Consider the following 22,465-nt stretch of genomic DNA (forward strand, 5'->3'; position numbering starts at 1 on the left):
ATAGATTCCCCAAGCTTCAAAACCAGCAACTCTAGCAAAGACTAGTGAGCAGGTGGGGGGACTCCCACCCTTTTTCCTGCCCCTCCCTTATTGGCCCAGTCACCTTCCAGGGGATACTGCATGGGGCACCTGCTATGGCCCTGTCAGGGTAGGGTGGGGAGCAGAGTGCAGATAACAGACACACATGCCCTCCAGGAGCCCACAGTCCAAGGGCCAGCACCACCTCCTGCCCTGGCCCCAGTCGCTCCCCACTCACCTTCCTCATCACAGGGTGGGCCTGTCTCCCACACACCTCAAAAAAGACACACAGCAGCTGCAACACGGAGCTCCAGGCCGCATGGAATTTGTATGTCAGGCCCTCCTCCACTGCCCTGCCAAGGGGGCGGCGCAGTCAGGGCCACGGTCACACGCCACCCTGTGCCCCCCACCAGAGAAAGTCAATGACCAGCACCCTGAGCTACAGATGCTAGCTGGCCAGCAAGAATGGGGCCCCAGGACAGACAACGGAAGAGAACTAACATTTGTGACATGCCCACACTCCATATGTGAAGAGTTTAATTTAGATAATGCTAGTGCTTAAAGAAAAATTGATGAGGTGGTTATCTGACCCAACTTCAGATGGGGAAACCACTAGGAAACCAAGAGGTAAGGTGTGGCTAAAATATGGCAGGCGCTCAAGTCCATGGTAGCTGCTCTGACAGATGTTCAGTAAGCAGCCTGCAATCCCGTAAAGCACTGCCACTGCAAGCCTGACCCACAGCAGGTGGACAGTGGAGCATTCGTATTATATAGAACTTTCCTCAAGGTACCACCATCCCTTCCTAATGCGGACCCCATATCCTCACCTGAACATCTTGGCAACAGACTGGGCAGGGCCCGAGGCTGAGGAGGTCACGGAGCCAACATCAGCCATGTGGGGAGCCACGCATTCCTTCAGGATCTCCTGCAAAGAGAGGCCACAGGCTTTCTGGGCTCAAGGTAGCCCCCCAGGACCACTCTCCCCTCCCAGGCGATAGCTTCCTGGGAGTCTAAGAAAGCTTCAAAGAAACCTATCTCCCATTTTGAGAGCGGCCTCTCTGGGCCTGAGCTGGTAGCCTGGGGCCAGTGCTGGGAAAGACAGGGCAGCCCGCAGAAGCCCCCGTGTTCTCTGCTTCCTCAGCTAAAGTTGCAGTACCTTGAGGCTCTGCGTGGCAGCAGTCACCACTTGCGAGTGTGGGGAAAGGAGGCAGGTCACCGCGGTTCCAAAAAAGCGAGGGAGGTGGCCTAGCCCCAGGTCCCACTGCAACCTGTCAAAACAAAAGGTTTCTGTGGGGCCTGGCCCTGAGCCCTGGGGACCCGGGCAACCAGAGCTCAGGGCTGAGATGGCCCAGGTCTGAAAACAATCACAAACCCACTGATCTGCAGGGCTCCACAGGGCCCTTCGGGTGGGTGGTTTTTAAAAAGGCACTATCATTCAAGTAATAACTACATGTGGTAAAAAATTCAAACAGGTCTTCAAGGTGTAAAATGAAGGGCATGCCTTCCCCAACTCACCCTTCTGGCCTGACCCTTATATGCATTTCCCAGGGGAAAATCAAGGTTAAGTTTCTTAAATACCCTTCCAGAAGTTCTAAAACGCACAAACATAAAAATAGTAACTTCTGTTAACTTTTTTTTTTGCAGTGGTGCAATCATAGCTCACGGAGTCTCAAACTCCTGGGCTCAAGCGATCCTCCCACCTCAGCCTCCTGAGTAGCTGGGGCTATAGGCACAAGCCACCATGCTCAGTTATCTTTTTATTTTTTGTAGAGACAGGATCTCACTGTGTTTCCCAGGTTAGTCTCCACCTCCTGGCCTCAAGTGATCCTCCTGTCTTGGCCTCCCAAAGCTCTGTGATTCAGGTATGAGCCACAGCACCTGGCCTGGTAGCATTTATATAACTCTTTATCATATACCAACCATTGATATAACATACATCCATTTAAACCTTGTAAAAACCAATGAGATCCCAGCACTTTGGGAGGCCAAGACGGGCGGATCACGAGGTCAGGAGATCGAGACCATCCTGGCTAACACGGTGAAACCCCGTCTCTACTAAAAAATACAAAAAATTAGCCAGGCGCGGTGGTGGGCGCCTGTAGTCCCAGCTACTCGGGAGGCTGAGGCAGGAGAATGGCGTAAACCCGGGAGGCGGAGCTTGCAGTGAGCTGAGATCCGGCCACTGCACTCCAGCCTGGGCGACAGAGCAAGACTCCGTCTCAAAAAATAAATAAATAAATAAATAAATAAACAAAAAAACCCCAAAAAAACCAATGAGATAAATCCTGTTATTTTTCCATTTTATAGATGAGGAAAGACACAGAGAAATCAAGTAAGTTGCCCAAGGCCACCCAGCTTGGCAATGGGGTCAGGATTCACATCCTTAGCAATGTGGTTCCAGAGTATACATAGAGAAACAATCACACCATACCTGCTATTCTATGTCTTGCTTTTTCCCAGTATATCTTGGAATTCTTTCCACGTAAGTGCACATACAACCACTTCGACTGTTTTTTGTTTTTTGGGTTTTTATTTGAGATAGGGTCACCTTGTCACCCAGGCTGGAGCGCAGTGGTGCGATCTCAGCTCACTGCAACCTTCACCTCACAGGTTCAAGCGATTCTCGTGCCTCAACCTCCCAAGTAGCTGGGATTACAGGTGTGCACCACCACACCCAGATAATTTTTGTATTTTTAGTAAAGATGAAGTTTTGCCATTTTGGCCAGGCTAGTCTCAAACTCCTGGCCTCAAGTGATCTGCCCACCTTGGTCTCCTAAAGTGCTGGGATTATAAGTGTAAGCCACTGTGCCAAGCCCACTTTGATTGTTTCTAATGGCTGCACAGTACTTCATTGTTTATATTTCACCCCTCCATGGGACATTTAGCTTGCTTCCAGTTTTTATGTGTTACCTAGAGTGCGATGATAAGCATCCTGGGATGCACACTAGAGCCTGACTGTGGGTGTGCTCCTGCAGGATGAAATCTGAGAAGTGGTGAATGGGGTGATTTTGCCATTTTTGGACACCTCCCAGTAAAGGCAGTTTGGTGCAGGAAAAAGAATGTGGGCTGGGCAGACCTGGGCCGGGCAGACCTAGGCCAGAGACCTGACCTTACTCATCAGGGGCTGTGTGACTAGCTCACTCACAGAGCCTCGGTTTCTGGCTTATAAATTGGGGCTAAACGCTTCCTCATGGGGTTGCCTTGATTAGTGAAAGGAAACACAGATGAAGAGTGTGTGGCACACGCCTGGGTGAGAGCAGGCCGCCTGGGTGAGAGCAGGCCGCCTGGGTGAGAGCAGGCTGCGGGAACCCTTCAGCTGCGGAGAAGACAGGTCCAGCAAAACAGAGCCATGAGGCCTAAGAGACCCCTGCCTCCCTCCATGCAGGTCACCAACTGGTTACTGTATACTCAATTTCTTCTCAGCCTTATTCCAGAAAAGTGGAATTACTATTAAGTGGCCAAGCCCGAACCTGAAAGTATGCAGACACAAAAGCAGAAAGTCGGTTCCCGGGACTACGGAACCTAGAGAAGGGAGCCACCAGTCCAGGCGAGAGTGGAGTGGAGCGACAGAAAGGATATGCAATGGCCAGGAAACTAAGCGCACAGGAAGACACAGCCAGGGAGCAGCAAGAGGCAGGGTGAAACTCAGGCCTCAACCTGGGACGCAGGGCTCACAGCCCACCTTGCTGCTCCTCATGGCTGGCTGGCAAACGCTCTGGCAGGAATCAGACCCTGTTAGAACGAGCTGCACCGTCCTACCCTGTGCCTCACAAAAACAAGAGCTGCTCTGTAGCTCATTTGACACGGAGATGCCGTCAGGCCCCGAGAGGCTGAATAGCGTATCCAGCCTCTGAATGGAGGCCCTGAGCACCCCCAACCTCAAAAGCCAGGATGGAGGCCCTGAGCACCCCGAACCTCGGCAGCCAGGACAGAGGCCCTGAGAACTCCGCAACCTCTGCAGCCTGGACAGAGGCCCTGAGGACCCCCGACCTTGGCAGCCTGGACGGAGGCCCTGAGGACCCCCAACCTCGGCAGCCTGGAAAGAGGCCCGAAGGACTCCCCCAACTTTGGCAGCCAGGACGGAGGCCCTGAGGACCCCCGACTTTGGCAGCCTGGACAGAGGCCCTAAGGAACCCTCCACCTCGGCGCCAGGACAGAGATCCTGAGGACCCCACAAACTCAGCAGCCAGGACGGAGACCCTGAGGACCCCCAACCTCGGCAGCCAGGACGGAGACCCTGAGGACCCCCAACCTCGGCAGCCAGGACGGAGGCCCTGAGGACCCCCAACCTCGGCAGCCAGGAGGGAGGCCCTGAGGACCCCCAACCTCGGCAGCCAGGACGGAGGCCCTGAGGACCCCACAACCTCGGCAGCCAGGAGGGAGGCCCTAAGGACCCTTCCCAGCCGGGCGCGGTGGCTCAAGCCTGTAATCCCAGCACTTTGGGAGGCCGAGACGGGTGGATCACGAGGTCAGGAGATTGAGACCATCCTGGCTAACACGGTGAAACCCCGTCTCTACTAAGAAATACAAAAAACTAGCCGGGCGAGGTGGCGGGCGCCTGTAGTCCCAGCTACTCGGGAGGCTGAGGCCGGAGAATGGCGTGGACCTGGGAGGCGGAGCTTGCAGTGAGCTGAGATCCGGCCACTGCACTCCAGCCTGGGCTACAGAGCGAGACTCCGTCTCAAAAAAAAAAAAAAAAAAGGACCCTTCCCAACCTTGGCAGCCAGGACGAAGGCCCTGAGGACCCCCGACCTCAGCAGCCTGGACACAGGCCCTAAGCACCCCGACCTCGGCAGCCTGGATAGAGGCCCAGAGCACCCCCACGTCGGCAGCCTGGACAGAGGCCCTAAGCACCCCTCCTTCATCCGTACCTCACCAGGTTGATGTGGGCTTTCTCCATGACCTTAAGCCAGGCTAGCAGGGGCTGTAAATCATTCTCACTGGGAACATAGTCGTACAGGGCCTAAAGGTGGGAACAAGCAGGTGACTAAGCATGTGGGGTCTGCAACAGCCCAATGACGATAACCCCTTACCATCCTGGCACCAGCAGTGTCCTGGGTACAGTGCTTGTGACCCTGGCACTCACAGCCCCCTTGGCTTTCCCAGATCCTGCCTCTCCCTTCTCCACGAAGCCCTCCCGGCTCTGATTCTTTGGGAGAACAGCCTCTAGGAGCAGCGGAATATCATGGGTCACACACTCCTTTGTGCCTCTGACAAAAGCCAGAGGCCTTCTTTGGGGAAAAAAAGCCGTACATTTTGCTAACAATTTGGGGGATCTGTTCCCCCTCCCAAAATCCATCCCAGACCTCTAAGGTCGAAAGCCCTGCTCAAGGCCGGGCGCGGTGGCTCAAGCCTGTAATCCCAGCACTTTGGGAGGCCGAGACGGGCGGATCACGAGGTCAGGAGTTCGAGACCATCCTGGCTAACACGGTGAAACCCCGTCTCTACTAAAAAATACAAAAAACTAGCCGGGCGAGGTGGCGGGCGCCTGTAGTCCCGGCTCCTCGGGAGGCTGAGGCAGGAGAATGGCTAAAAACCTGGGAGGCAGAGCTTGCAGTGAGCTGAGATCCGGCCACTGCACTCCAGCCTGGGCGACACAGCGAGACTCCGTCTCAAAAAAAAAAAAAAAAAAAAAAGAAAGCCCTGCTCAAGGTATCTGTGAGCACCACGAGACTATGCCAAAACAGTTCATTAAAGTTAACTAGGTCAAGGGTCAAGGTCCCAGCTCCTGGGGACACTGATGTGAATTTGATGGCTGGACTCCAATCCTCCTTCCCCGTCTACTGGCCTCTTCCACTGGGACAACCCAGCCCAGCCAACCTCACTCTGTAGACAAGGCGCAGAGCCAGTGCCCCCAGCACAGCCTCCCAAAGGACCCCCCTCCACAATGCCCCCACACCCCACCAACAGGCCTCACCGTGATGATCTGGGCGTTGAGCTCTGCCGACAGGGTGCTCAGGCCAGGCCTGGCATGGAAGAGGCTGTGAAAGGCCTGCATGGCACAGGCTGTCACCAGCTGGAGGGGGACACACAGGCTTAGAAAGGAACTACAAAGCTGGCCCTGGACCCCTCAACATTCCACTCCACTCTGTGTGCTAGGGAGTTGAGGGCCCCCTGAACCTCACACATGCCCCCTGCACAGAGACACCCTGAGGACTGCCACCTTAGTAAGACATGGAGGCCCCTGAAAAACCTTTAAATGATTTAAAAAGACAGAAACATTAACAAAATGGTTTTAACATAACAGCCAAAAAAGCAGGCTATAAACGGTCTGCATGCTATAATTACAGCTTTTTTTTTTTTTTTTTTTTTTGAGATAGAATCTCGCTCTGTTGCCGGATACAGGGATGAGACCAATACAGATGCATGCCACTGTGCCTGGCCAATTTTTAAATTTTTATAAAGACAGAGTCTTGTCTTACTATGTTGCCCAAGCTGGTCTCAAATTGCTTGCCTCCTGCCTTGGCCTCCCACGTGCTAAGGTTACAGGTGTGAGCCACCGCTCCTGGCCTTTACATGTTTTATCATGTATATTTGTTTACCCAAAGAGAAAATGTCTGAAAGGATAACCAGAAAGTTATTCGCATTGTCTACCTTAAGAAACAGAATTTGGAAGGAAGGAGATTTTTACTTTATACACTTCTGACTTTTTTTTTCCTTTTAAACAATGATCATATTATTTATATTTTCAATTTTAAAAATATGTATGTAAATAAACACTACAAAAGAATACACAAGGCTGGGCGCAGAGGCGCACGCCTGTAATCCCAGCACTTTGGGAGGCCGAGGTGGGTGGATTACGAGGTCAGGAGATCGAGACCATCCTGGCTAACACGGTGACACCCCGTCTGTACTAAAAATACAAAACAGCAGCCGGGCATGGTGGCAGGTGCCTGTAGTCCCAGCTACTCAGGAGGCTGAAGCAGGAGAATGGTGTGAACCCGGGAGGCGGAGTTTGCAGTGAGCCAAGACCACGCCACTGCACTCCAGCCTGGGCGACAGAGCAAGACTCTGTCTCAAAAAAAAAAAAAAAAAAAAAAAGAGAATACACAGTGAGTTGGTGGGGGGGGGATTGGTTCCAGGACTCCCTATGGACATAAAAAACTACCAATGCCCAAGTCTCTATTTTAAATGGTGTAATATTTGCATATAACCTACATGCATTCTCCCATATACTTTAAATCACCTGGATTACTTATGATACGTAATACGACATAAATGCTATGTAAATAGTTGCTACACTCTGTTGTCTAGGGAATAATGACACGGAAAAAACACTGTACATATTCAGTACAGAAGCAAGCAACCGTTTTCTTTTTCCTGAATATTTTCTTTTCTTTTTCTTTCTTCCTTTTTTTCCTTTTTCTTTTTTTTTTTTTCCTGACATAGGGTTCTTGCTCTGTTGCCCAAGCTGGAGTGCAGTGGCATGACCAGAGCTCACTGGGTTCACTGCAGCCTTGACCTCCTGGGCTCAAGCAATCCTCCCACTTCCACCTCTCAAGCAGCTGGGACTATAGGCACGTGCCGCCATGCCCAGTTTCCAAATATTTTCAATCCAAGGTTGGTTGAATTTATGGCTTTGGGACCCACACATACAAAGGGCTGACTGTATAAAGATTTACAGAAATGTGCCAGAAATGGTAGAAATACAGGAAATCATTTTTCATGTGTCTTTAAAGCTGCTAAAAAAAATTGGGTGGCTCACGCCTGTAATTCCAGCACTTTGGGAGGCTGAGGCAGGCGGATCACCTGAGGTCGGGAGTTCAAGACCAGTCTGACCAACATAGAGAAACCCCATCTCTACTAAAAGTACAAAAAATTAGCCAGGCGTGGTGGTACATGCCTGTAATCCCAGCCACTCGGGAGGCTGAGGCAGAAGAATTGCTTGAACCCAGGAATCAGAGGTTGCAGTGAGCCAAGATTGTGCCATTGCACTCCAGCCTGGGCAACAAGAGCGAAATCCATCTCAAAAAAAAAAAAAAAAAATTTGGTATAGGGTACATAGAGCTGGGGCAGGAGGGTTTACCAGCCCACTACAGATCCACCCTGACTCTGACCTGATCTCTGAGGTCAGCTTCCATCTGGAAGAGGACTCTGATATGGCCTGGCCTAGCCAAACACCACAGATTGATGTAGTACTGTTGGTTTTAGCCTAAGAACACAGGCAGGGAGACCCCAGGCCCTGCATTTTGACTGACCAGCGAGTTCCTCAAATGCCACCACTGCAGACCTCCCTTCCTCTAGCTCTTGGGCCTGAGCTCACCACATGGCTCAAGGTCATGACCCTGAGGAGAGTCTCACTGCAGCTCTTCACCAGGCCTTCTGGGAAGCAGGGCAGCAGGTCCTTCAGCAGCGTCAGCATGTGCAGCGTGGTGGTGGCCTCCTTGGAGCCTGATAGACAGAAGTGGAATTGAGACACCAGCCCCCGCCCTGCAGCAGGCCCTGTCCTGCTCTGCCAGCCACTGCCTCCCATCCACCTGCCCTCCATTGGCTTCCCCACCTCCAGACTTCTCAATCTCCTGGATGCAGAACTTGGCAGTGGAAACGGCAGCAGGATGATGGGCAGGGGCCTTTTCGCCAAACATGAATTCACTGCCCTTGAGGACTGAGCATACTCCATGCTGGGCAGCCTTCCGGATCTGAGGGGCAAGGAGAGCAGGGGACAAGGCCAAATCAGCATTCCACCAGCATCATGGGTGTCTGGCATAAGCACCAACCAATTAGCTTTGGCTGAACATATAGATCCAATGATTATCTAACTACTACAGATCCAGTGCTATGCCAGGGCCTTCATGTGTACAGAATCCTGAGCTGTGAAGCAAGACAAACCTTGGTTCAAATCCCTGCACTACAACTAACTCACCAAATGGCCTTAAGCAAGCCCAACTACCTAATTTCTGAGTTTCAGTATCATCTTTAAAACAGGGGGTTCTTCATTCCCTCAATCATCCAGCAAACACGGTGTGTCCACCAAGCCAGGCGCTGTTCTAGGTCCTGGCAAACTGGCAGTGAATAGCAGGCAACACACCTTCCAGCTGGGAGGCGGAAAACAAATACATAGCAGAAGGTTAAAAAGTACTTTGCAGACAATCAGGCAGGGGCTGCCACTTCTTATACAGTGGTCAGGAAAGTGTCACCACAGTGAAGTGCCACTGCAGTGAGAGCTGAAGAAGGTGAGGAAAAGATCATGTGAGCACCGAGGGAAGAAGGCATGAGAGCATCTGGGCTGATGGTGCTCAGCACTGGGAGTGATTACATGACTGTTATTGTTACCACCTTCTGCCCTAAATTTCCAGAAGAAACAGTGGGGAACCACCACTTCCCAAGCACCTGCCGTAAGCCAGGAGATGCACCAGGCCTGTGGGGAACACTGGAGTCTCCCCACAACTCTGTAGCAAAGCTGGTGTGATTATCTCTATTTCTTTTTTTTTTCTTTTGAGATGGAGTCTCATTCTGTTGCCCAGGCTGGAGTGCAGTGGTGCAATCTTGGCTTACTGCAACCTCTGCCTCCTGGGTTCAAGCGATCTCCTGCCTCAGCCTCCCGAGTAGCTGGGATTACAAGCGCCCACCACCATGCTCAGCTAATTTTTATATTTTTCGTAGAGTCGAGGTTTCACTCTGTTGGTCAGGCTGGTCTCTAACTCCTGACCTCAAATGATCCTCCCACTTTGGCCTCCCAATTCACTGCTCACACCTCGAGCAGTGAATTCAGGATCCAACTCAGGTCTGTGTGACTCCCCCAGCTACGCCACCCTCCCTACCAAGGTAAACAGACATACGGGGAGAGTCCATGTCAACAGGGCAATGGCTGACAAGGCACCAGAGACTCAGACAGGGCTGACAGGGAACAGCCTCCTGGAGGAGGAAGAGCCGCCCCGCCTTCTGCATCTAAATGCATGGTGCCTCAGAGGCAGAAATCAGAAGCCAGTACTCAGGGCAAGCTCCCCAATGCCACTCAGCTAGCCAAGTCTGGGCTGCGCTGGGCCGAGTGGTGGCTGTCCCCTTGTCACATTTTCTCACCTTGGGCTTGGAATGCACCGTGAAGCTCAGCAGCCCATGGTACACCTGAAGGGTCACAGGGTAGCCCCAGGCCTCCAGGTCTTGCTTGCGCAGAAGGGTGGCCAGGCAGGAAAGGACCTGGAAGAAAGTCAGAGCCCTCAGTGCCACCAGCCTTGGCCAGGAGGGAAAAGAGCCCAGGTTCTCACTGACTCCAGAAAATCCCATCTGTCTGAGGTCCCCAGGGTGCCTAAACCCCTCTCAGGGAACATCCAAGCATCACCAAATCAGACAGGCTCTGGGAAATGCCAGATGAGAAACTAAACCCCAGACACTAACCCATCGGAGGACAGAGGTGGAGCCACTGCTGGCCTGGGCTGACATGATATCCATGAAGGCTTTGGAGGTATCAGAGAACTTCTTAATGAGCACAGGGCTGGGAACACTGTGGGAAAGAACATAGACGGTCACCCCAGAGGATCCCTGAAGAGCAGCTGGTGCAGCCCCTTGTGGTACCAAGGACAGGGCAAGGGGCGCTGGTGGCACAGTCACTCAGCAAGTAAGCAACAAAGTCAGAACAGGTGCCCACCGTATCAGCCAGCTCAGTGTGCTTTCCACCCGGGATCCCTGCCTCCCTCACCTTCCCACTACCCACTCATAAACTCACACCAATCCTCTCTCCACCTCCCCTGGCAGTTCACAGCTCCAGCAAGCCTGGGGCCAACAACCCCTTCCCTCCCTTCTGCCACTCACTGCTCCAGGGATGCCCCTCCTAGGGGCCAACACTCACACTCCCTGGTATAATGACCCAAGTCACCCAGGGCCTTATGTTGTAGAATGCCACCTGATACACAAGTATTTTTTACATTGTATTCTGTTTTTTTTTTTTTTTTTTTTTTTTTTTGAGACGGAGTCTTGCTCTGTCACCCAGGCTGGAGTGCAGTGGCCGGATCTCAGCTCACTGCAAGCTCCGCCTCCCGGGTTCACGCCATTCTCCTGCCTCAGCCTCCCGAGTAGCTGGGACTACAGGCGCCCGCCACCTCGCCCGGCTAGTTTTTTGTATTTTTTAGTAGAGACGGGGTTTCACCGTGTTAACCAGGATGGTCTCGATCTCCCGACCTCGTGATCTGCCCGTCTCGGCCTCCCAAAGTGCTGGGATTACAGGCTTGAGCCACCGCGCCCGGCCGTTTTTTTTTTTTTTGAGACGGAGTCTCGCTCTATCACCCAGGCTGGAGTGCAGTGGCGCAATCTCGGCTCACTGCAAACTCCGCCTCCTGGATTCACGTCATTCTCCTGTCTCAGCCTCCTGAGTATCTGGGACTACAGGTGCCCACCACCACTCCCGGCTAATTTTTTGTATTTTTAGTAGAGATGGGGTTTCACCGTGTTAGCCAGGATGGTCTTGATCTCCTGACCTCGTGATCCGCCCGCCTCGGCCTCCCAAAGTGCTGGGATTACAGGCGTGAGCCACTGCACCTGGCCTAAATTGTATTTTAAAATTTGTGGCCGGGCATGGTGGCTCACGCCTGCAATCCCAGCACTTCGGGAGGCCGAGGCTGGTGGATCACCTGAGGTCGGGAGTTTGAGACCAGCCTGACAAACATGGAGAAACACTGTATCTACTAAAAATACAAAATTACTGGGCGTGATGGCGCATGCTTGTAATCCCAGCTACTTGGGAGACTGAGGCAGGAGAATCACTTGAACCCGGGAGGTGGAGGGTGGGGTAAGCCGAGATTGCGCCATTGCCCTCCACCCTGGGTAACAAGAGTAAAACTCCATCTCAAAGATAAATAAATAAATAAATTTCTAATTGTGGTAAAATACACATAAGATAAAACATCATTTCGGCCAGGTGCAGTGGCTCACGCCTGTAATCCCAGCACTTTGGGAGGATGAGGCGGGTAGATCACGAGGTCAGGAGATCAAGACCATCCTGTCTAACACGGTGAAACCCCATCTCTACTAAAAATACAAAAAATTAGCCGGGCATGGTGGCAGGTGCCTGTAGTCCAAGCTACTTGGGAGGCTGAGGCAGGAGAATGGCATGAACCTGGGAGGTGGAGCTTGCAGTGAGCCAAGATGGCGCCACTGCACTCCAGCCTGGGAGACAGAGCAAGACTCCGTCTCAAAAAACAAACAAACAAACAAGCAAACAAACAAACCAAACATCATTTCAATGATTCTTAGGTATATCATTCAGTACTGTTAAGTATATTCATGTTGTGGGTTTTTTTTTTTGGAGACAGGGTCTCACTCGTCACCCAAGCTGGAGTGTAGTGGCACAATTAGGCTCACTGCAACCTCCACCACCCAAGTAGCTGAGACTACAGGTGCATGCTACCACGCCTAGCTCATTTTTGTATTCTTTTGTAGAGATGAGGTTTTGCCATGTTGCCCAGGCTGGTTTCAAACTCCTGAGCTCAAGCAATCCATCTGCCTCAGCCTCCCAAAGTGCTGGGATTATAGGTGTGTGTCACTGCACCCAGCCAAGTACATTCACATTGTTGTGCAATCAATCTCAAGAACTTTTTCATCTTAAAGAATCAAGGTTTTTGCTTTTTTTTTTACTTTATTATTTATTTATTTTATTGAGATAGAATCTCACTCTGTTGCCCAGGCTGGACTGCAGTGGCTTGATCTTGGCTCACTGCAACCTCCATATCCTGGGTTCAAGTGATTCTCCTGCCTCAGCCTCCCGTGTAGCTGGGATTACAGCTGTGCACCACCACATCTGGCTAATTTTGTATTTTTAGTAGAGACAGCGTTTCACCATGTTGGCCAGGCTGGTCTCGAACTCCTGGCCGCAAGCAATCCTCCTGCCTCAGCCTCCAAAAGTGCTGGGATTACAGGTGTGACCCACTGCGCCCAGCCATGACTTTTAATTTTTATTACTCAAAACAATTTTCATTTTCTTTCTTTCTTTTTTTTTTTTTTTGAGATAGAGTCTTACACTGTTGACAGGGTTGGAGTGCAATGGCACGATCTCAGCTCACTGCAACCTCTGCCTACCGGGTTGAAACTAACTCTCCCGCCTCAGCCTCCCGAGTAGCTGAATTACAGGCGCCTGCCACCATGCCCAGCTAATTTTTGACAGGGTTTCACCATGTTGGCCAGGTTGGTCTTGAACTCCTGACCTCAGGTGATCTGCCCACCTCAGCTTCCCAAAGTGCTGGGGTTACAGGCATGAGCCACAGCATGTAGCCTACCCAGCTAATTTTTGTATTTTTAGTAGAGACGGGGTTTCACCATGTTGGCCAGGATGGTCTCGAACTCCTGATCTCTTGATTCGCCCGCCTCGGCCACCCAAAGTGCTGGGATTATAGGTGTGAACCACCGCACCCAGCCAAAAAAGTTTCATTTTCAATAGAGCTTTCTGACTCTGCTTTTGCCTTCAACACTTTCACAATGATTTTCTGCTCCTCGATAAGGAACGCACACTGGATTCTGTCATGAACACACTTAGCACACATGGAACCAGGGAAGCACTGCAGGCCCTACGGACGTGCCTTTTGTTTTGGACAATCAAATGAGAACTTTAGATCTCACAGCATGAGCTCCTGAAAGACTGCCTGGGCACACACCACGTGAAGATTCTGGTGCTTTCCCAATCTTCTTGGCATAAAGGTAAATGATTCTATTACCAGGGGTTCAGGACAGCCTAGTTTTGTTAGAGGTTTCTCACTAGAGGCTTATGACGGTATGTCACACGCTGGCCCGTTCTGCATGCCTCTAGACAGTGGTCATGAAGAGCAAGTATCTTTTTAAGAAACAATTCCCTGATCCTGTTTCTCCTGTCCACATTCCCTTCTCTCTTCCACAAAAAGCCTTGGGGTTCAAACGGGAGGCAGAACTCACCGCTTCAGGACAAGGTTCAGCAGGTAAGCAACAGCGGCCAGGGACTCCGGGGACTCCACTGCTTCCATTGTTGTCATCTGAGGGCCAGATTGAGGGGGTGTGAATGGATAAAAATTTACACTGAGCAAACAGGAAAAAGAGTCGGAGAACATGTGCCCAGCAGAACAGTTGTGACCGAGAACCACAGTATCAGAGGTTCAAATCCTGACTCTGGCATTGTGTGGTTTCAGGCTAGTAATTTAACCTATCTGTGACTCAGTTTCTTAATTTGTAAAGTAGGGATAGTAATGCTACATACCTTGTAAGTTGTTGTGAGGTTTAATTGAATTAATATATATAAAATATTGCCTGACACATAATTAAAACTATATATATGTGGCTGGGCGCGGTGGCTCATGCCTGTAATCCCAGTACTTTGGGAGGCCGAGGCGGGCAGATCACAAGGTCAGGAGTTCGAGACCAGACTGGCCAACATGGTGAAACCTCATGTCTACTAAAAATACAAAAAGTAGCTGGGCGTGGTGCAGGTGCCTATAATCCCAGCTACTCGGGAGGCTGAGGCAGGAGAATCGCTTGAACCCGGGAGGCGGAGGTTGCAGTGAGCCAAGATCGCGCCACTGCACTCCAGCCTGGGCAACAGAGCGAGACTCCGTCTCAAAAAAAAAAAAAAAAAACACTATAAACATGTTTACGTGCATATATATAGAGAGAGAGAAAGACAGTTTTTTTTGAGAGACAGGGCCTCCCAGGTTGGAGTACAAATATGATCATAGCTCACTGTAACCTTGAATTCCAAAGCTCAAGAGATCCTCTCACATCAGCCTCCCAAGAAGCTAGAACTACAGGCATGCACCATAAAACTTGGCTAATTATTTTATTTTTTGGAGAGATAGGGTCTCACTATATTGCTCGGGCTGGTGTCGAACTCCTAGCCTCAAGCACTCGTCCCACCTTGACCTCCCAAAGTCCTAGGATTAAAGGCATAAGCCACCACACCCAGCCAAACATATACTGCCATCTAATTTATTTCATTATTCTAGAGCAGAGGTTGGCAAACTTTTTCTATGAAGGACCAGACAGTAAATATTTTCAGCTTTGTATGCACATTTGGTCTCTGTTGTATGCTCTTTTTGTTTGTGTTGTAACAATTCTTTCTTTTTTTTTTTTTTTTTTTTTTTTTTTTTGAGAAGGAGTCTCGCTCTGTCACCCAGGCTGGAGTGCCGTGGCCGGATCTCAGCTCACTGCAAGCTCCGCCTCCCGGGTTCGGGCCATTCTCCTGCCTCAGCCTCCCAAGTAGCTGGGACTACAGGCGCCTGCCACCTCGCCTGGCTAAGTTTTTGTATTTTTAGTAGAGACGGGGTTTCACTGTGTTACCCAGGATGGTCTCGATCTCCTGACCTCGTGATCCGCCCGTCTCGGCCTCCCAAAGTGCTGGGATTACAGGCTTGAGCCACCGCGCCCGGCCAACAATTCTTTAAAAATGTAATAACCAGGCTGGGCATGGTGGCTCATGCCTATAATCCCAGCACTTTGGGAGGCCGAAGTGGGAGAACTGATTCAGCCCAGGAGCTCAAGACAAGTCTGGGCAACGTGACGAAACTCCATCTCTACTAAAAATACAAAAATTAGCTGGGTGTGGTGGCAGGCACCTGTAATCTCAACTACTCAGGAGGCTAAGCACAATCATCATTTGAACACAGGAGTTGGAGGTTGCAGTGAGCCATGATCATACCACTGCACTCCAGCCTGGGCAACAGAGTGAGATCCTGTCTCCAAAACAAAACAAAAACAACAACAAAAAACACCAAAAATAAAATAAAAAGAGGCCGGGCGCGGTGGCTCAAGCCTGTAATCCCAGCACTTTGGGAGGCCGAGGCGGGCGGATCACAAGGTCAGGAGATCGAGACCACAGTGAAACCCCGTCTCTACTAAAAATACAAAAAATTAGCCGGGCGCGGTGGCGGGCGCCTGTAGTCCTAGCTACTCAGGAGGCTGAGGCAGGAGAATGGCGTGAACCCAGGAGGCGGAGCTTGCAGTGAGCCGAGATCGCGCCACTGCACTCCAGCCTGGGCAACAGCGTGAGACTCCGTTTAAAAAAAAAAAAATAAAATAAAATAAAATAAAATAAAATAAAATAAAATAAAAAGAATATATATATACATACACACACACACATATATACACATATATATTTATTTATTTAATGTAATAAGAAGGCCAGGCATGGTGGCTCACACCTATAATCCCAGCACTTTGAGAGGCTGAGGTGGGGGGATCACCTGAGGTCAGGAGTTCGAGACTAGCCGGGCCAATAGGGTCAAAACCCATCTCTACTAAAAATACAAAAATCAGCCAGGTGTGGTGGCATACACCTGTAATCCCAGGTCCTCAGGAGGCTGAGGCATGAGAATCACTTGATACGATAAGACAGAGGTTGCAGTGAACTGGGATTGTGCCACTGTAGTCCAACTTGGGCAACAGAGTGAGACTGTTTAAAAAAAAAAAGTAGGCCAGGCCTGGCGGCTCATGCCTATAATCCCAGCACTTTGAGAGGCTGAGGCAGGCAGATCATGAGGTCAGGAGTTCCAGACAAGTCTGGCCAACATAGTAAAACCCCTTCTCTACTAAAAAAATACAAAAAATTAGCTGGGTGTGGTGGTGTGCACCTGTAATCCCAGCTACTTGGGAGGCTGAGGCAGAAGAATCACATGAACCCAGGAGGCAGAGGTTGCAATAAGTCGAAATCATGCCATTGTACTCCAGCCTGGGGGACAGTGCGAGACTCCGTCTCAAAAAAAAAAGTACTAAGTAATCAGTTGCAGTGGCTCATGCCTGTAATCCCAACACTTTGGGAGGCCAGGGCAAGATGACAAGACGGTTTGAGCCCAGGAATTTGAAACCAGCCTGGACAACATAGTGAGACCCGGTCTCTTAAAAAAAAAAAAAAAGCCGGGCGCGGTGGCTCAAGCCTGTAATCCCAGCACTTTGGGAGGCCGAGACGGGCGGATCACGAGGCCAGGAGATCGAGAGACGATCCCGGCTAACACGGTGAAACCCCGTCTCTACTAAAAAATACAAAAAAACTAGCCGGGCGAGGTGGCAGGCGCCTGTAGTCCCAGCTACTCGGGAGGCTGAGGCAGGAGAACGGCGTAAACCCGGGAGGCGGAGCTTGCAGTGAGCTGAGATCCGGCCACTGCACTCCAGCCTGGGTGACAGAGCAAGACTCCGTCTCAAAAAAAAAAAAAAAAAAAAGAAAGAAAGAAAGAAAAGAAAGAGAAAATAGAAATGTAGCAAATACCACCAGCCTTCCTAAGCCACCTGAGAATAAATGCAGCACTTTCATCTGGTCAAGGCTGTCCTCTACCCCCACATGCCAGGGGCACTCGTCTTCTCACTAAATCTTGCATAACCTGCTGCTCTGAACACTCACCCTCCAGCGGCACCCACTCACCAGAGCAGCGAAGTACTCAGTCTCTGTCTCCTTCCCTCCCTGGGAGCGAATCACCTCAGTGACAGCAGCCAAAACAGCACAAATCTGCACAGGAGGGAGAAAGCACTGTGACTATTTGAGACCTAACCCCACCCCAGGGGAGCCTTCTTTCCTTGCTCCTTCACAGATTAATCTCCGGTTAAAGCCCAGAGACAGACAAGACAGGCAACATTCAGGGCCTGGGTCCATACCAGGGGGCCCAGCAAATAAGAAGACTCAGAAAATGCTTGCTAAAATTCCACCATGAGGTACTAACCTTGTAGAAATACCTGCATGAGATGAGTGTGCAAATATTTACGTACAAGGATGTTCATAGCAGCAACAAATTGGAATGGTCAAGAAGCCATCAACAGGAGATTAATAACGTACTGTAGTTGTCTCTAATGTACTGCAGTTATCGAGGGGGGGATTGGTTCCAGGACCCCTAAAGATACCAAAATCCAAGGATGCTCAGGTCCCTTATATAAAATGGTGCAGTATTTGTGTATAACCTATATACATCTGCTCATATACTTTATTTTTTTTGAGACAGAGTCTCACTCTGTTACCCAGACAAGAGTGCAGTGGCATGATCTCAGCTCACGGCAGCCTCTGCCTCTGGGTTCAAGCGATTCTCCTGCCTCAGCCTCCCAAGTAGCTGGGATTACAGGTGTGCACCATCACACCCGGCTAATTTCTGTATTTTTAGTACAGATGCAGTTTCACTATGTTGACCAAGCTGGTCTTGAACTCCTGGCCTCAAGTAATCGCTCTCCTTAGCCTCTCAAAGTGCTGAGATTACAGGCATGAGCCACCATGTCTGGCCTCCCATATACTTTAAATCATCTCGAGATTAGTTATAACACCTAACACAATGTAAATGCTATCTAAATAGTTGTATTTTTGTTGTTGTTGTTGCTTTGAGACAGAGTCTCACTCTGTTGCCCAAGGTGGAATGCAGTGGCGCACTCTCCGCTAACTGCAACCTCCACCTCCCAGGTTCAAGCGATTCTCCTGCCTCAGACTCCTGAGTAGCTGGGATTACAGGCATGTGCCACTATGCCAAGCTAATTTTTTGTATTTTAAGTAGAGATGGGGTTGCACCATGCTGGCCAGGCTGGTTTTGAACTTCTGACCTCAAGTGATCTGCCCGCCTCAGCCTCCCAAAGTGCTAGGGCTACAGGTGTGAGTCACCTCACCCGGTATATTATTATTATTTTAAAAAGATTTTTCGCCGGGCGCGGTGGCTCAAGCCTGTAATCCCAGCACTTTGGGAGGCCAAGACGGGTGGATCACGAGGTCAGCAGATCGAGACCATCCTTGCTAACCCGGTGAAACCCCGTCTCTACTAAAAAATACAAAAAACTAGCCGGGTGAGGCGGCGGGCGCCTGTAGTCCCAGCTCCTCGGGAGGCTGAGGCAGGAGAATGGCGTGAACCCGGGAGGCGGAGCTTGCGGTGAGCTGAGATCCGGTCACTGCACTCCAGCCTGGGCCACAGAGTGAGACTCCGTCTCAAAAAAAAAAAAAAAAAAAAGATTTTTCAATCCATGCTTGGCTGAATCTGCAGGTGCAGAACCTGCAGATATGGAGACCCGACTGTATCATATAATAAATAATGAAAGATTTAAATAGTGCATTATTCAAAAGAATGAGAACAACTATATATTAACTTATAAATATCGTTCAGTAGGGAAAAAGTTGCAGAACAGTGGATAGAAAATAAACTAATCAAGCAGGGCAGTGGCTCATGCCTGTAATCCCAGCACTTTGAGAGGCTGAGGTGGGCAGATCCGTTGAGCCCCGGAGTTTGAGACCAATCTGAGCAATATGGCAAACCTCATCTCTACAAAAAATACAAAAATTAGCTGGGTATGGTAGCACTCCCCTGCAGTCCCAGCTACTTGGGAGGCTGGGAGGCTGATCAGCCACTGCACTCCAACCTGGGTGACCAAGTGAGACTCTGTCTCAAAAAAAAAAGAAACGAAACGAATCACATTTTGGTAAACCTAAATAACAAAATTGGGTAAAAAATATTTTCTTTTCTTTTTTTTTTTTTTTGAGACAGAGTCTCACTCTGTCACCCAGGCTGAAGTACAGTGGTGCAATCTTGGTTTGCTGCAACCTCCGCCTCCAGGGTTCAAGCGATTCTCGTGCCTCAGCTTCCTGAGTAGCTGGGATTACAGGTGCATGCCACCATGCCAGGCTAATTTTTTAGTAGAGGTGGGTTTTCACCATGTTGGCCAGGCTGGTCTCAAACTCTTGACCTCAAATGATCTGCCCACCTCGGCCTCCCAAAGTGCTAGGATTACAGGTGTGAGCCACTACGCCTGGCCTGAAAATTTAATTTTTAAATTTTAACTACTCATAATTTAAAATACTTGATCCATTTATTAGGAAACATATATTTGTAACAACCTGGCGAATAGGTTCGCAGTAATTCATAGTAGGCAAATCTACTTGTACAACTATAAATGTTATGAACTCTAAATACACACGAACCAAGTATTTCCAATGAAAATTTAGCATCTAAGTAGGGGAATATGGGTAAATTATACACTAGATTTTGAAGACTTAGTATCATAAAAATAATGCTGTAGTAAAATATATTGATTATACATTGAAGTGATAATATTTTAAAGATACTGAGTTAAATAAAGTACATTATTAACATTAATTTGGGCCAGACGCAGTGGCTCACACCTGTAATCCCAGCTACTCGGGAGGCTGAGGCAGGAGAATCACCTGAACCCAGGAGGCGGAGGTTGCAGTGAGCCGAGATCGCACCATTGCGCCCTAGACTGGGCAACAAGAGCGAAACTCTGTCTCCAGGGAAAAAAAAAAAAAAAAAAAGGTTAATTTATTTTACCTGTTTCTTTCAGTTTTTAATATGGCTACTAAAATTTTTTTAATTAATTACATATGTGGCTTGAATTTAGATTACTATTGGACAGAGCTGGTCCAGGAAGACAGACAATGACCCATTAACAGGAGCTCTGTGAATGACTCAAGTTGGGGGCTCTACCATCACATTTTATTCTTCTTCTATCATTTTGATATCATTTAGAATTTTGACATTTTTTATTTCAGTAACAAAAAATATATATAACTTTAAAGTATAGATAAAATAATAAAAGTAAGGCCAGGCACGGTGGCTCATGCCTGTAATCCCAGCACTTTAGGAGGCTCAGACCAGCCTGGCCAATATGGTGAAACCCCTTTTCTACTAAAAAAAAAAAAAAAAAGAAAAAAAGAAAAAAAGAAAAAATTAGCCAGGCGTGGTGGCACATGCCTGTAATCACAGCTACTCGGGAGGCTGAGGCAGGAGGATTGCTTGAGCCCGGGAGACGGAGGTTGTAGTGAGCGAAGATCATGCCACTGCACTCCAGCCTGGCCAACAGAGCGAGACTCTGTCTCAAAATAAATACGTGAATTAAATTAAATTAAATTTAGTTCTTGCTAGATAAAACGTTTCCTAATAACTGTTACTCAGCATTTATTTACTCAACATATGTTTACTGAAAATACTCTGTGTAAGAAGTGCTGTGTTAGATACACCTGAGGAGAGAGATGTTTGGAAAATATTTCTACCCTCAAGTATTTCTTCAGCAGGGGACATGTTCTTATAAAAAGCAGAAAGTGGAACCTGCCCTAGGAGGGGACATAAAAGGGAGGAGCGATGACACATCATCCAGAAATACCAGCTGTTGTCATCGGAAACCGTCAGCCAGAGCTGAAGAAAAGGCATGAGTTGGCCTCTCCTCACTATCCAATGGCCCTCCTGACCCTCGCTCCTACCTCCTTGTGGGAAGCCGAGTTGGACTCCCAGAAGCGCTGCACTTTGCTGAAGGTGACGTTTGTGCAGTCGGAAAGGCCACTCAGGAAGGTGCCCGAGGACTTCTCGGTGAGAGCCAGCTCTGCCTCTTCTTCCATGGGCGTCTCGGGGACTTCGCTTTTGCCCAAGCGCAAGGACCCTGACTGCAGCTCATTATGTAACTTCAGAGCATCGACTGTCAGGTCACTCCTTCCTGAGAGCCAGAGGCACAAGATAAGGCCCAAGTCTCCTTTTGGTCAAGAGAACAGAACCCCTGGGAAACAAACCAGCTCAGGCCAAATCACCAACCCGAGAGGCTGAATTCTGAACACAGCCAGTCTCATAAACCCACTGTATGCCTAAAAACTTGAAAAACCAAGAAGAAAGGGAATCCTCCATGTAAGAGTTTCTGCTTGCCTGTAGCAGTGGCATAAACGCCACTGGGAATCGGCTGGGACCTACATTCAGAGGGCCTGGAAAATAAATGAAGGTGAAAGCGCTCTGTAAAGAGTTATCCAAGGTCCAAGCCATCAGTCTCAACTCTGACACCCGCGGTACCTTACACAAGACATTTCCCTACTGCGGACCTCAGTTTCTGTATCTGCTAAATTGGAAGGGCTGCCCTTCAGAGAGGGCTCCAGATCCGACATCCTAAGAGATGAAAGGTCCAATGCCTGGCCCCGGACTCTCCCAGAGGCCCCAGACTCATCTGGACCCAGGTCTGCCCGGAAACCCGCCGCCGGCTGAGCTCGGGTCCCAACCCAGCTACCTGACGGCCGGCTGAAGAAGCGGCTGCGGGCGGCCTGGCGGTGGCGGCAGATGGCGGGATTGCTGTCGCTGCTGTGGCCTTTCTTCCAGCGCTTCAACTTAGCTGAGACACCAGAGGGCAACTTTCCCGAGCGACCCATGTTGACTAAGCCGTGGCCGGCACTGAGCTTAAACGACCGGCTTCCAGGAACGTGGAAACGCGCTCAGAACCCACGTGGATACCCTGTAGTCTTCACGTCCTCCTCTTCCGGCGTCACTTCCGGATTCGTGTGCATTACTATGGTAAAACAGTCAACATCCGGTTTTACGCCCCTTCCTGGCTTCGAATGGGGAGGAGCTCCAAGGAGATCTGTTGCTAGGGAGGAAGTTAGGTTGCTAAGTTCTATGGGGTTCTTACTCCAGTTCTATGGGATTCTTACTCCAGCCAGGACCAGGTTTCAGGGCCACAGGAGTGAGCCTTATAAAACTGGAGTGTGGCCGGGCGTGGCCGGGCGTGGTGGCTCATGCCTGTAATCCCAGCACTCTGGGAGGCTGAGGCGGGTGGA

The 22,465-nt window shown here is 49.9% G+C and overlaps 1 protein-coding gene and 1 long non-coding RNA gene across 14 annotated transcripts in view; both read right to left on the reverse strand.

Moving 5' to 3' along the window:
- The window catches only part of RRP12 (ribosomal RNA processing 12 homolog), a 47,887-nt gene extending 25,733 nt beyond the window's left edge, over positions 1-22,154 (reverse strand). For 6 of the 13 annotated variants that reach the window (XR_013398204.1, XR_013398203.1, XM_015147858.3 and 3 more), the window contains exons 1-13: positions 21,922-22,154; positions 21,137-21,366; positions 17,324-17,407; positions 13,873-13,949; positions 10,354-10,459; positions 10,039-10,155; positions 8,519-8,657; positions 8,282-8,409; positions 5,936-6,034; positions 4,890-4,981; positions 1,175-1,286; positions 846-943; positions 257-371 (exon numbers count right to left, since the gene is read on the reverse strand). Coding sequence is in view for 11 of the 13 variants with exons in the window: in XM_015147858.3 (XP_015003344.2) it covers positions 257-371; positions 846-943; positions 1,175-1,286; positions 4,890-4,981; positions 5,936-6,034; positions 8,282-8,409; positions 8,519-8,657; positions 10,039-10,155; positions 10,354-10,459; positions 13,873-13,949; positions 17,324-17,407; positions 21,137-21,366; positions 21,922-22,060 (1,536 nt within the window). In the remaining 2 variants the exon portion in view is untranslated. The remainder of the gene's footprint in view (positions 1-256; positions 372-845; positions 944-1,174; positions 1,287-4,889; positions 4,982-5,935; positions 6,035-8,281; positions 8,410-8,518; positions 8,658-10,038; positions 10,156-10,353; positions 10,460-13,872; positions 13,950-17,323; positions 17,408-21,136; positions 21,367-21,921) is intronic. The other 7 variants (XM_015147859.3, XM_077947010.1, XM_077947012.1 and 4 more) reach the window with 4 other exon arrangements.
- Positions 1,986-4,719, reverse strand: LOC144331235 (uncharacterized). The gene is made up of 3 exons (XR_013398222.1): positions 4,255-4,719; positions 2,693-4,106; positions 1,986-2,126 (listed from the first exon to the last, which is right to left on the reverse strand). It is a non-coding gene; the product is annotated as an uncharacterized LOC144331235 (long non-coding RNA).
- Positions 22,155-22,465: the final 311 nt, after the last annotated feature.

Source organism: Macaca mulatta, chromosome 9 (assembly GCF_049350105.2).
Source record: "Macaca mulatta isolate MMU2019108-1 chromosome 9, T2T-MMU8v2.0, whole genome shotgun sequence".
In the NCBI taxonomy this organism is placed as follows: Eukaryota; Metazoa; Chordata; class Mammalia; order Primates; family Cercopithecidae; genus Macaca; species Macaca mulatta.